Source organism: Plecotus auritus (assembly GCF_963455305.1).
Source record: "Plecotus auritus genome assembly, chromosome: 7".
NCBI lineage: Eukaryota > Metazoa > Chordata > Mammalia > Chiroptera > Vespertilionidae > Plecotus > Plecotus auritus.
Window position 1 is genome coordinate 14137333 of NC_137774.1, and position 13786 is coordinate 14151118.

At 38.6% G+C, this 13786-nt stretch overlaps 1 protein-coding gene across 5 annotated transcripts in view; it reads left to right on the plus strand.

The window, feature by feature from the left end:
- Positions 1-13786, plus strand: part of AP2B1 (adaptor related protein complex 2 subunit beta 1) — a 114675-nt gene that overhangs the window by 32612 nt on the left and 68277 nt on the right. For all 5 annotated transcript variants that reach the window (XM_080682045.1, XM_080682044.1, XM_080682048.1 and 2 more), the window contains 7 exons: positions 1662-1852; positions 4782-5003; positions 5507-5627; positions 5756-5851; positions 7023-7138; positions 9783-9948; positions 11797-11895. In XM_080682045.1, coding sequence (XP_080538171.1) covers positions 1662-1852; positions 4782-5003; positions 5507-5627; positions 5756-5851; positions 7023-7138; positions 9783-9948; positions 11797-11895 — 1011 coding nt within the window. The remainder of the gene's footprint in view (positions 1-1661; positions 1853-4781; positions 5004-5506; positions 5628-5755; positions 5852-7022; positions 7139-9782; positions 9949-11796; positions 11896-13786) is intronic.

Sequence of the window (13786 nt, forward strand, 5' to 3'; positions counted from 1 at the left end):
CACCAGGGTGTTATTACTTGGTTAAAAAATACTCTCTAGATTTTATCTTCTAGGTAAAATCATATACTGGAATAATCTACAGACTATCCAGATAATGTGGATATTAAAAGCAATAGCTAAATCATGCCTGTTAGGTTTCTTGTCTTGCTAGTAAAAGGATAATGTACAACTCTTAGTTTCTCAAATTTTTAGCAAGGGACTTGAGTAAGAATTAACAATGAGTTGACATTTTAGAAAATCTTTTCAAGATATATATTTACTGAAGCTACTATCTCCTATAACATCTCACATATACTTACAGAATATATGGAGCCTTACCTTACTCATTTTTTATCACAACTGGGAGCCTTACTGTAAAATGTGGTTTTAAATTTACTTGCATGGGGCCATAGTATAGTCTTTGATTTGGGTGGGTGTATTTGCAAGTTTTAAATTACATTCATTGGTTGTAGATTTGTTAGTTATTTTTTATATTTGAAATACCTATAAGTTTTTGGTAGAATGTTTTACCTTTTTTGTTTCAACGAATATGAAATCCCATATCTGTAATCAGGATACAAGTGTACTTTCTTTTACTCAGTAGCAATTTTTTATTTATCATACTGCCTGAAAGAAGGATAAATTTGAGATACCATATCTCATTGATTCTAAGATGCTTTATTATTTTCTGCATTACTAAGGAAGAAAAATACATTAATTTGATGTACCATTGATTATAAAATGCATCCCAATTTCAGAAATGTATATGTGAAAAAAACTGCAAATGATGAATTATGGTCATTTTACCACCTTTATTTTGCCCAAGGCTTTGTAGAAAGAATTTATATGTATGTCATCTGATTTTATCCTCAAACTAAAGCTAAGCTGGGATGTAAGTTAAATTTTCCCTAGTTTTCAGATGGGGAAACTAGTATCATATAACTAGAGGTCTGGTGCATGAAATTCATGCATGGGTAGGGTCTGTAGGCCTGGCCAGGGATCAGGGTCAATTGGGACCTTCTGGCTGCCGGCCAGGGCCTCCCTTCCCTGGCTGCCAGCCGGGGCCTTCCTTCGTTCCATGCTGCTCCCTGGTGGTCAGAGCACATCATAGCAAGTGATAGAACTCCCAGTCTCCTGGTCGAACCCCCTTGGGGACACTTTGCTCATTAGCCTTTTATATATGTAGATAGGGATCTATGGTTTAAAGTTCAAACTTTCTTGCTCTAAGACTTGTGATATGATTGATGGTGTCATCTCCCCCACCACTTTTCCCTCCCCCTCCCATACCTGTTCATCTATAAAATTATTTGGCCTAGATTTTTCTCTTCATTGCCTAATGTATGTGTTTTATATTGAAACTTCACTGCTTTTTTTTTTAGCTGTTCATGTCTTGATTCTATTGACAGTTTTGAGTACTACTAATACTGTTAATGTTTTAATAGTAAATTATGTGACTTTCTGCTAATATATGAATTGTTTTAATTCTGGGTTGGCTGACCACTAGGAAGCTGTATATGCCATCATTGGAGGTTTAATATATGTTTTAAAAGTAGTTTATCTATTTCTAATAGACTAGGTAAAACATTTAGGAATGACTTGAGGACTGTGATTGAGAGAAGATTATAGTTGCCTATAGTTGTACTGTTCTTGGTAAATAAAGGTCATATCTTCTTCTTTCCCAGGTGGTGGCTAATGCTGTAGCAGCATTATCTGAAATTAGTGAATCTCACCCGAACAGCAACTTACTCGATCTGAATCCACAGAACATTAATAAGCTGCTGACAGCCCTGAATGAGTGCACTGAATGGGGCCAGATTTTCATCCTGGACTGCCTGTCCAATTACAACCCTAAAGATGACCGGGAGGCTCAGAGGTCAGTCTGGTGTTCTGGATAGTATTTGGGAGTCTTGACTGATTTAATAAATTCCAGTGTTTGTATTAGAATAAAAGACTATTATGTTGAAGATCAGTATCTCTCCATAAGGGAGAGATACTGCTATCCCCATGGTATTTTCTTACCAGATTTTTAGGAACATTTTAGGTAGTGGAGTAAACCACGCAAAATAGTTCTTTCTAAGAGATGTGTGTTTTTCATTTCTTGTTTGAACAGTATAGTTACGCTGTGCTATATCATCATCACCTTACATCTCCCATACAACAGTTCTAAGGCCATATGACAAATAAAGGTTTGTGAGTTTCTCTCACTGTAGTGACAAATTTTTTTTTATATATATTTTTTATTGATTTTTTACAGAGAGGAAGGGACAGGGATAGAGAGTTAGAAACATCGATCGGCTGCCTCCTGCACACCCCCTGTTGGGGATGTGCCCACAACCATGGTACATGCCCTTGACCGGAATCGAACCTGGGACCCTTCAGTCCACAGCCTGAGGCCCTATCCACTGAGCCAAACTGGTTAGGGCTGTATTGACAAATTTTTTATTCGATCAGATAAATAGTAATTGGCTTTATACTAGTTAATGAGTTGAGCTGTACCTATAATTCAGTGCTAGAAAAAGTGTGTTGGAGCCAGCAAAATATATGATGTCTTCCATTACTATAGAAATCATGTCAGTCTGAATTTGGAAATTTTGGGAGGGATACCTGGATTATTCTGCTCAGCCCTTGGCCACTGTAGTGTTTCAAATTTTCTTTGACTATCAGAAATTGTACATTGACTTTAGAGATAGGGGGAGGGAGAGGGAGGCAGAGGAGAAAGAGAGAGAGAGAGATCAGTTGCTTGCCTCCAATACACACCCCACCTGGGAATTGAACCCTCAACCCATATATGTGCCCTGACTGGGAATTGAACTCTCCATCTTTTTTTTTTTTTTTTTTTTAATGTATATATATTTTTATTAATTTCAGAGGAAGGAAGAGGGAGAGAGAGATAGAAACATCAATGATGAGAGAGAACCACCGATCGACTGCCTCCTGCACACCCCCCATTGGGATCAAGCCCATAACTCAGGCACGTGCCCCTGACAGGAATCGAACCTGGGACCCTTCAGTCCGCAGGCCAATGCTCTATCCAATGAGCCAAACCAGCCAGGGCTGAACTTGCAATCTTTTGAAGAAATGTTGGCTCTTCATTAAGCTGACATATTTTAATATGGTAGATAAGAACCTTCGTTGCCTGGCTGAAGCTCAAGTTTTTTTTTTTTTTAATATATTTTATTGATATTTCACAGAGAGGAAGGGAGAGGGATAGACAGCTAGAAACATCGATGAGAGAGAAACATTGATCAGCTGCCTCCTGCACACCTCCCACTGGGGATGTGCCCACAACCAAGGTACATGCCCTTGACCGGAATTGAACCTGGGACCCTTCAGTCCGCAGGCCGACGCTCTATCCACTGAGCCAAACCGGTTTCGGCGAAGCTCAAGTTTCTATAACATAAGTGCTCTTTGCTTGTCTGGGAAGTTGTTCCCTCTGAATTTAGTAGCTAAAGTTCATCCTGGTAGTTTATTTCAATCATTGGAAGAACAGATATGTTCTGGAAGGAACTTTACATAGAATTTATTTTCTGTTGGTCATTGACATCTCACACTTATTCATTCACTCTGGAAATATAGCCCAAGTTATGTACTAGGCACTGTTACAGGCCCTAAGGATACAACAGTGGACAGATAAATCATAGCCCTCGTAGAACACTCATTCTGAGGGATGGCGCAGAAATAAAGATATATATCATATGTCAGATGATAAGTGTTGATGAGGAAGATAAAGTAGGGAAGAGATCTAAGATATGCTGGGCATTGGGATGAGCCGTATTTTATAAAAGGGTGGTCAGGGAAGGCCTAACTGAGAAGGTGGCATTTGTATAAAGACCTGAAGAAGGTCAGGGAGTTAGCCAAGTAGATACATGAGGGAGGGAAAAGAAACACTATATTTATCTTGTATCTTTAATTTCTGAAGACCCCTCCACAGATAATTAAATATTCAAGATTTCATGAGGCATTGAAGTGAGTGGCAGGGTCTAGAAGAAAAGGAATAGATTGGGAGAATATTGCAATGGTGTACTATTGTTAAAAAACAAACAGCCGAAACCGGTTTGGCTCAGTGGATAGAGCGTCAGCCTGCGGACTGAAAGGTCCCGGGTTCGATTCTGGTCAAGGGCACGTATCTTGGTTGCCAGCACATCCCCAGTAGGAGGTGTGCAGGAGACAGCTGATCGATGTTTCTCTCTCATCGATGTTTCTAACTCTATCCCTCTCCTTTCCTCTCTGTAAAAAATCAATAAAATATATTTTTAAAAACAAACAAAAACCTTTCAGAGATTCCTTTATTCTGAAGGCAAAGGGTTGGGTGGTTTTTCTTGTCAACCTGCCCCCTACTGCATTTTAACAGTGAAATCTTCAACCACAGTTGGTTGATACCTGTCAGTATGAAATCACTCTCAGAATGCTTAATTTGACTTCCTGTAGGTTGAGGAGAAATGGGCTGTGAGGCAGGGAGCCCTTGCATAATATGGGGAGACAGACAGGACTATAAAACTAGAAGGTAAATGGTGTGAACTTCAAGTGTTTGGGGTATTGGCTAGTTTCCTTCCAGTTTGAAAACCCATTATTGCTGGTTTCTTAAAGTCTTCTGATGTCCCTGCTCTGCCTGTAGTTTGCTGGGAATGAGGCTTCTGCAATGTTGGATTACAATTTTACCTACGCATGGAGCTTTGACTTTTCTAACTGATTCTCTAATTCCTTGATACTTGGCCTATGGGACTCTGACATATTGCCTTATAGACTGTATTGAGCAAAGAAATTATAACTTAAGGTGATAATTTTCCTTTTTTATCCCTCAGCATCTGTGAGCGGGTAACTCCCCGGCTATCTCATGCCAACTCAGCAGTGGTGCTTTCAGCAGTAAAAGTCCTAATGAAATTTCTAGAGTTGTTACCCAAGGACTCTGACTACTACAATATGCTGCTGAAGAAGTTGGCCCCTCCACTTGTCACTTTGCTGTCTGGGGAGCCAGAGGTGCAGTATGTCGCCCTGAGGAACATCAACCTAATTGTTCAGAAAAGGTTGGGAAAAAGTGAATTGGTGATTAAAGTGTTTGTAATTTTGAATTAAGTTTAATAATACCAATATTAAAGAGACCAGTATTAATTTCTTTTTAATGCATAGAAATGAGAATGTTGTATTGCTAAACAGCTTGCCCTGGATCAGGAGGCTAACTAACAATTGATTTTGGAGTATTCCTATAATAAATGCCTGTTGTTTCTCTACAATGCAGTTTGTTTTTTGAGGGGTCTCTTAATAGCATACTAGCTAGTGCCTGCTTAATATGGTTTAGGTCATTGTGTAGAACCAGATTGCTGTTCTTCTAGCAGTTTTTCACTGCATGTACCCTGACTCTTTAAAGGATACAATTAGTCTGCTAAATGGAACTGATTAGATGGGTGTAAGGGAAGTTCGTGAGTTCTTTTCAAGGAGAGCAGGGAGGCATAGATTAGATATTAATACAGATTCAGGAAATACCTATAAATGCTTCACCTTCCTTATCTTGTGTTTCTATGTATCACAGGCCTGAAATCTTAAAGCAGGAAATCAAAGTCTTCTTTGTGAAGTATAATGATCCCATCTATGTTAAACTAGAGAAGTTGGACATCATGATTCGTTTGGCATCTCAAGCCAATATTGCTCAGGTCAGACTTTTTGTAGACTCAAGTTTATAATGACTTAGATCTTAAGGTCTGGCCTTCAGAAAAATCTAGGCTGTTAAATTGCCGTTTGAGAATCCTTGATGCTTGTTCACTTCCTGGATTTTTAACAGGTTCTGGCAGAACTAAAGGAATATGCCACAGAGGTGGATGTTGATTTTGTTCGCAAAGCTGTGCGGGCCATTGGAAGGTGTGCCATCAAGGTGGAGGCAAGTGTCTGATGGTAGTTGTGAATATGTTATGGGATTCTGAGTGTTCTCTTTACTCCTTTCTTTAAAATGTATTTTTAAAGTTTATTAAAATAATAAAACTCATAGTTAAAATATTAAAGATTTTTTAATAAAAAGTAACTATCTCTGGTTCCTCTCATCTAGAGAGGGAATAATTTTAATCATGTTTCTGGTTTTAGTTTCTGGGACTGAAACTGTGACCTCCTGGTTCATGGGTTGATGCTCAACCACTGAACCACACCAGTTCTTGATTTTTAGAATTTCTCATCTGGAGCCCATCTCCTTTTATAAACTATGACTTACAATTTCAATGTATTAATTTTGTCATGTGTATTTTTTCATACTCCCTTCATCAATGAAAGATTACTATATTAAATTCTATTTTATAGATGAATTAAAAACTGAGAAATTGCAGTTTATCTAAGGCTATAGATTTTTAGGTATATAACCCAAAAGATGGCAAGTTTTTCTTAATAGTTCTTTGAATCACTGATAACTTTGAAACTACCATGAAAGCTGTGGACTCTCTCCCTGGAAACTATGCTTGTATGCATATATAAAATTTGGCAATTACAGCCCTAACCGGTTTGGCTCAGTGGATAGAGCGTCGGCCTGCAGACTCAAGGGTACAGGTTCGATTCCGGTCAAGGGCATGTACCTGGGTTGCGGGCACATCCCCAACAGGGGGCGTGCAGGAGGCAGCTGATCAATGTCTCTCTCTCATCGATGTTTCTAACTTTCTATCCCTCTGTCTTCCTCTCTGTGGAAAATCAATAAAATATATTAAAAAAAAAAATTTGGCAATTACATTTGAAGAGTTTAAAGTTGCCTTTCTGGTCTCCATTTACCCATGAATTCCAGATAAAGACCTTCTACCTTGCCTTATTCTTCCCATTTTATTCTCCTGGATATATAAAATGATTCTTTTCATTTGAATGGACTCACCTGTCAGTATATGTCTGTATATATCTATAACTCTCTATAGCTCCATCAGATAGCCCAGCCTCTAGGATTGCTTGGTCAATTTAAGTGCCTGATCTTTTAGTCTAGTTTAGTTGATGTGCCTGTATGCTTCAGAATTTTTTTTATATTGAGGTTGTATTATGGGATAGATCATCTAAGTTCTCATTTATTATGTTCCTCTTCACAGCAATCTGCAGAACGTTGTGTGAGCACATTGCTTGATCTCATCCAAACCAAAGTAAATTATGTGGTCCAAGAGGCAATAGTTGTCATCAGGGACATCTTCCGCAAGTATCCCAACAAGTACGTCCAAATAATTCCACCCCTCTTCCTCAAATCATTTAGGAAATGTTTAAGTAAGGCACTTTGAAATTGGCTAGGTAAGAACTGTTTTTCATAATGTAACTGGTCATAATGGGATACTTTATTAAAAATTAGAAACATATAAGGTAGTTAGCACAGGGATTAAAACCTAATTTTTCACCCTCTTTATTACTTTTAGAAGAATTGAAGCTCTAAATATGTATTGTTGATTGGCATATATTGAAGTTAACCAGATTCTTTGGTGGCAAAGTTACTATTAAATAGGATACCCATATATTTCAGATTGTCCATGTATAATCCCAGTTTACACCTGTTACCTGGCATAATTAATGATTGTGCCCCCTTTCACTCTCAGAAATGTCTCAATTTGGATGATTAAATTGTCTGACCACCATACTATAAAAACCAGGAAGGTGACAGCTGGGCTGTTCACTTTGCAAGTAACGTAGTACTTTGTGGAAAATTATAGAACAGGTAACCGTAAATTACCAGGGTCTCAGGTCTTTTCTGAAATATTCTAGTTGCTCCCATGTATACAGCTACAAAATCTACATTTTTACCCCACATATTTTTCACATTGAGGCCTCTTAGTTTATGAAGCAAAAATACTTTTTTTAGAATTGATTTTGAAAGCAAGCAATTAAGGAGTCTGAAAGAGTGAAATAAGACCAGGTCTTGTAAGCATCCTAAATCTCATTTTGCTCTAAAGTTATAGAGATAACTTGTGCTGAAACTTCTGGTTGGTTATTAAACACTAGAGGCCCATTGCACGAAGAGATTCGTGCAATAGGTCTGCCTTCCCTTGGCTTCCAGCACCGGTTTTCCTCCGCCACCTGGGACCCAGCCTTCGCTCCGGCCGGAGTCTGCCTTCTTCATCTTCACTGCAGACTCCTGCCAGAGTCTGCTGCCTTCGTCTTTGCTGCAGACTCCGGCCAGAGTCTGCAGTCTTCGTCTTTGCTGCAGACTCCAGAATCTGCAGTCTTCGTCTTCGCTGTGGCCAGAGTGCCGCTCCTGTAGATCCCTTTGCCCCCTGCCCTCCCTCTCATAGCAGACATCCTGCCCCGCCCGGCCACTTCGTGCCTGGAGCAGCTGGGTGGCCACCATCTTTCTCCTAATTTGCATATCCCCTCCTGATTGGCTGGTGGGTGTAGCAGAGTGATGGTTAATTTGCATTTTATCTTTTATTAGTGTAGATGGTATTAAATGAAGCAACTTGCAGTAAGTTAGCTTACTGTTGGACTCAAAATTAGAAGAAATATTTTAGCAAAGTAGTGGTTTATTAAGCATCCTATATAATAAAAGGGTAATATGCAAATTGACTGAATAGCAGAACGACCAGTTGCTATGATGTGCACTGACCACCAGGGAGCAGACGCTCAATGCAGGAGCTGCTCCCTGGGGGAGCACAGCTCAGCCAGAAGCTGGGCTCACAGATGGCAAGCACAGCAGGGTGGTGGGAGCCTCTCCCACCTCCATGGCAGTCGGACATCCCCTGAGTGTTCCTGGACTGAGAGCGCAGGCCAGGCTGAGCGACCCCCGCTGAGTGCATGAATTTTGTGCACCAGGCCTCTGGTTTTATAGATATTTTTTAAATTTTGGAAAAATAACCATATACTTTTGCCACTCTCCAGAAAAGAGGAATGTTGGGTTTCTAAACTTCTTGATTAAGGGTGGAGATGTATAATCACAATATGATTGTTAGAGAAATGTGTCCATTTCTGATTTATATTAGTAAGGGGCTATGACAGTTTAATTTTAAGGAAGAATTATCAAAAACCTGGTTTATTCAGTGGAAGTAGAGCAAACAATGAAGTGTATTATGTATTTGTCTACATCTAATATATAATGTCATTTTGATGTTTAAAACTACATTAGCCAAAGAGATGGATTCAGCATAGTAAAAGTGACAGCTGTAGACCTATAAAATTAAAAATAAATATTTAAATTAATTGTTTCTTTGGAGAAAAACATCATTAGTGCAGGTACTTTGGGAGAAAAGACCATAAAGATCTCTATAAAAAGAGATGTGGATTGCCTGGCCAGTGTTGCTCAGTGGTTGAGCATCTACCCATGAACCAAAATGTCAGGCACATATCTGGGTTGCAGGCTTGATCCCCAGTAGGGGGCAGCCAATCCACGTTTCTATCTTTATATCCCTCTCCTTCCTCTCTCTCTAAAAATCAATAAAAACATTTTTTTTAAAAAAGAGAGATGTGGATTACGGGACAAAATTACTGTTTCTAGTCTGGATGCTGTTATCTAACTCCATTTTCCTAAAAGTGGAGTGGGATTTGTTCATCTACCATGAAGGCAAAATGGAATAATAGATAGGAAAATTCTCTGATCATGTAAGGAAGATTTTTAGAAATACACAGTAGTGGTAGTACCTTATACGATAGGTTAATTTTTCCTTGTGAAAGGAATATTTGATGAGATTTTATAAGCATTTAAGGTCTATTAAACATAATTGAAGGAAAATTTAATACATTTATAATCCTGTACTAAAAAGCCTCTATATTTTGGTGGTTAGGTTTAGAGTACCTTGTCTGTCCTTGTCTGTGGTTTTACCTGTAACCTTTATTGTTAAGTACAGTTCTCAGTTTTGCCCTCATTGTTGTATCAGGTATGAAAGTATCATTGCCACTCTGTGTGAGAACTTAGACTCGCTGGATGAACCAGATGCTCGAGCAGCTATGATTTGGATTGTGGGAGAATATGCTGAACGAATTGACAATGCAGATGAGTTACTAGAGAGCTTCCTGGAGGGTTTTCATGATGAGAGCACCCAGGTAAGTTTTCATCTATATCCTATGTCATAGATCTTTTGGGGAAGATTTTAGGGAAAGTAAATGTTCAGTAGTTTCATGTGAGAGAGGTTTATATGTTTGTTTGTTTTCTCCCAAAGGGTCGAGTTATTTTAGTTATGCTGATTTCTGGTGGAACCAAATCGACTTAACTTAGACCAGTGGTCCTCAAACTTTAATGAGCCTCAGAAATACCTGAAAAACTTGTTAAAGCACAGGTTGCTGGGCCTCTATCCCTAGAGTTTCTGACTTAGTAGGTCTGAGATGGGCCTAATAAGCATTTTCCTTTCTTACAAGGCTCAGGGTGGTGGTGGTGGTGGTGGTGGTGGTGCTGCTGCTGCTGCTCTAGAACCACACTTTGACAACTACTGGCTTAGAGCAGTAGTTACCACTTTTTCATTTTCTGCCACCCAAAGATGATTACCCATTCCTGTTAGTAATAGTTAATAGCTTATTATAGTGGGTGTTTTCACCTGGGACTTCGGTAAGGGCTGGCATGTGCAGTATGAAAAGATTCTCTGTGCATGATTAGATTCCTTTCCATTTTATCTCTCCTGTACCAAAAGTGAGAGACCTGACCTTAGGGCCGAAGCCCAGAGAAGCAGATAAATTATTAAGTCCTTCCCCCCTAGCATTTGTACTCACTGCAATTTAAAGTTTATGTAAGTAATCCACTAGTATTTTTAATTTTATTTTTTTTTTTAAGAGAGAGAGGTGGAGAGAAAGAGGGAAGAGAGGGAGAAACATTAATGTGAGAGAGACACATCAATTGGTTGCCTCCTGCACATGCCACCTGGGCTGGGGTTCAAGCCTGTAACCGAGGTACGTGCGCTTGACTGGGAATTGAACGCGTGACCCTTTGGTGTGCAGGCCAACACTAATCACTGAGCAGAACTGGCCAGGGCCACCAGTATTTTTTTTTTTTTTTAAATACTTTTTTAAATATATTTTATTGATATTTTACAGAGAGGAAGGGAGAGGGATAGAGAGCTAGAAACATCGATGAGAGAGAGACATCGATCAGCTGCCTCCTGCACACCTCCCACTGGGGATGTGCCCGCAACCAAGGTACATGCCCTTGACCGGAATCGAACCCGGGACCCTTCAGTCCGCAGGCCGACGCTCTATCCACTGAGCCAAACCGGTTTTGGCGCCACCAGTATTTTTAATAGGCCTAACGAGGAACACATATAAGCCAGTAGCTTTGTGGTTCAGCACCCCACTCTTAATTGGTTGTGATCTGGCATAATTCTACTGTCTCTGCTCTTGCCCCAGTATGACAGATGATTCCTTAGTTCTCCCAAAGTTTTAGCTTTTTCTTTCTCCCCCAGTTTTTATTTTATTTATTATTATTTTTTTATTCTTTATTGTTGAAAGTATTACATATGTCCCTCTTCCCCCCCCATTTGACCCCCTATAGCCTGCCCCAGGCCCCCGCCCCTTCACCACCCTATTGTCTGTGCCCATGGGTTATGCATATATGCATCAGTGTTGTAGCTTTTGGTGTAAGTAAATAATAAAGGACTTGGTCAGGAACCAATTTTATTATCATCACAGTGTTAGCATGTACTTTCAGAAATATAGGTAATTATCTGGGTTAGAAACAGATAAGCAATTTTGATGCCAAAAATGCAATTTGGAAATAGTAGTCTATTGAGTTTTCAGTTGATGGATACCTTTGACTGCTATTGTTGATATTGGCTCAGTTTTAATCTTTGTCTCTTAATCAAAATCAGAAAGACCCCATAGTAATTCATTTTGGAAATATTATTTTGGAAATGATGCTATAAATAATGCTAATGTCTTTCACTGTATTAAATTATTTCTGCTTAGGTGCAGCTCACTCTGCTTACTGCCATAGTGAAGCTGTTTCTCAAGAAACCATCAGAAACACAGGAGCTGGTACAGCAGGTCTTGAGTTTGGCAACACAGGTAAGAAATCTGGAAAAAGCCTGGGGTTGATTTTAAATTATAGGAAATTATGAAACTCCCCATTTGTGGAGGTTTTAATTGGAAGGTTTCACCAGTCTTTAGATCTGTAAAATATAAAAACAGTGACTTATGTACAGGGTTAGGCAAAAATAGGTTTACGGTTAAACTAGTACAGTTGTTCGCATGGAAAAAGACATCAGGTTATGATTATTACAATAGCTTTATTAACACTGTGTTTTGCATACCCACAACTGTAAACCTACTGTTGCCCACCCCATACTGATACCATCATCCTGTAGTAAATGTTGTCATGGAAACTATCCTGTTTGGATCTATTGTTGTCAGAGTCATTGTTCATTTCATTGTTTTCTTCTTTATGAGGTTCCATCAAACAAATTCCTAACCAGTTTTAGATTTTCCTATGCATTGGTGTGTAGTTACCTGACCCTCTGAATTACCTACCTAACTAGGTTTCTTTTTTATATCAGTTGTTCAAAACCTTAGAATCAAATGTAAGGATCTCCTGTAGAAAATGTGTAGGTCATTGTGGCATGCATTTATCTTCCTGTTTCTAATTTATGTTCTCTAGCCTTAAATGCACTTTTGTAAACTTCATTAAATTTCTTTCTAGAACAGGGCAGGGTATAAATAAACGATAACAACAATCATTTGTATAATGATTACTACTATGTACCAGGCATTCTAGTAAGCACTTTACATGTTAGCTCAATCTCAGTACTGCTACTATTCTATTTTATAGATGAGGAAACTGAGACAGCTAGGCCCAGTTAGTATGGGGTGGAGCTAGGACTCAAATCAAGGTAGCCTGGTTCCAGAGTCTTTGAACTTATCCACTGTGTTATGCTGCTTTTCTAGTCTGAAAGTTAAGAATGACTTTGAGAATACCCATTCCTGCTTTCCCGGCCAAAAACATTACTGTGTATAAGCCAGCATGTATAAGTGACCTTAATAATTTTAAGATCATTGTGGATATTATTTCATATTTGACTATAAATAATTATTAAGCAGTTTCTCTGAGCTTGCCTTTTCTGTACAATTAATGGTATCTGAGTAGTTAGCATAAAGGGACAACCACATTTATATAACTCTTTTCCACTGGAAGTTGGGATATTTTTCTCAAGTTTGTAAAATAAGAACCCAATATTTATGGCTGGTAAGTACCAACAATATACGACTAAGAAAAACCGCTTAAAACTATGTAGTTAAAACCACGTGGATCATTTCTGGTATTGAGCTAAATTACATGTGCTTTAGGTGGATAAATAATGAACCTGTTCATCTTATAAACTCATGTGGAAGCCCTCAAACTGGCCTAGTATAAAGAAACTATTTTTGTATGTGAGTTTTAAATACAAAAATTGAAACAAGGACTTATTGTTGCTTTTAATAACATGATACCACTGGAACAACTTGTGCATAAATAAATGCCACTATATAGACTTAACTCTCAGAGGTACATACCAGGATATTTATTGCCACTTTTTAATGATCACAAACATAGATAGATGATAGATAGATAGATAGATAGATAGGCAACAATCTAAATGTCCATCAGTAGGGCACTAGTAAATAATGAGTGCTACATATACAGTGGCAGACTACAGCTGTTTGTGCCAATGTGGAAAGAAACTTGCAGAGCAGTATATATAGTATGAAACTGGTTTTGTATAAAATAAATATGTGAATGTGTGGGAGCTGTCTGGAAAGATAAATAACACACTTAACATGGCTATTTGGGGGATGGGGAGTTAAAGGTGGGGAAGGGCCAGATAATTGGGAGAGACTTATTTTTATATTACACACTTCTAAATCATGATGTGGCATTGATAAAACATTTTTTTAGTGATGAGCATGTAGAAATTGTTTTAAA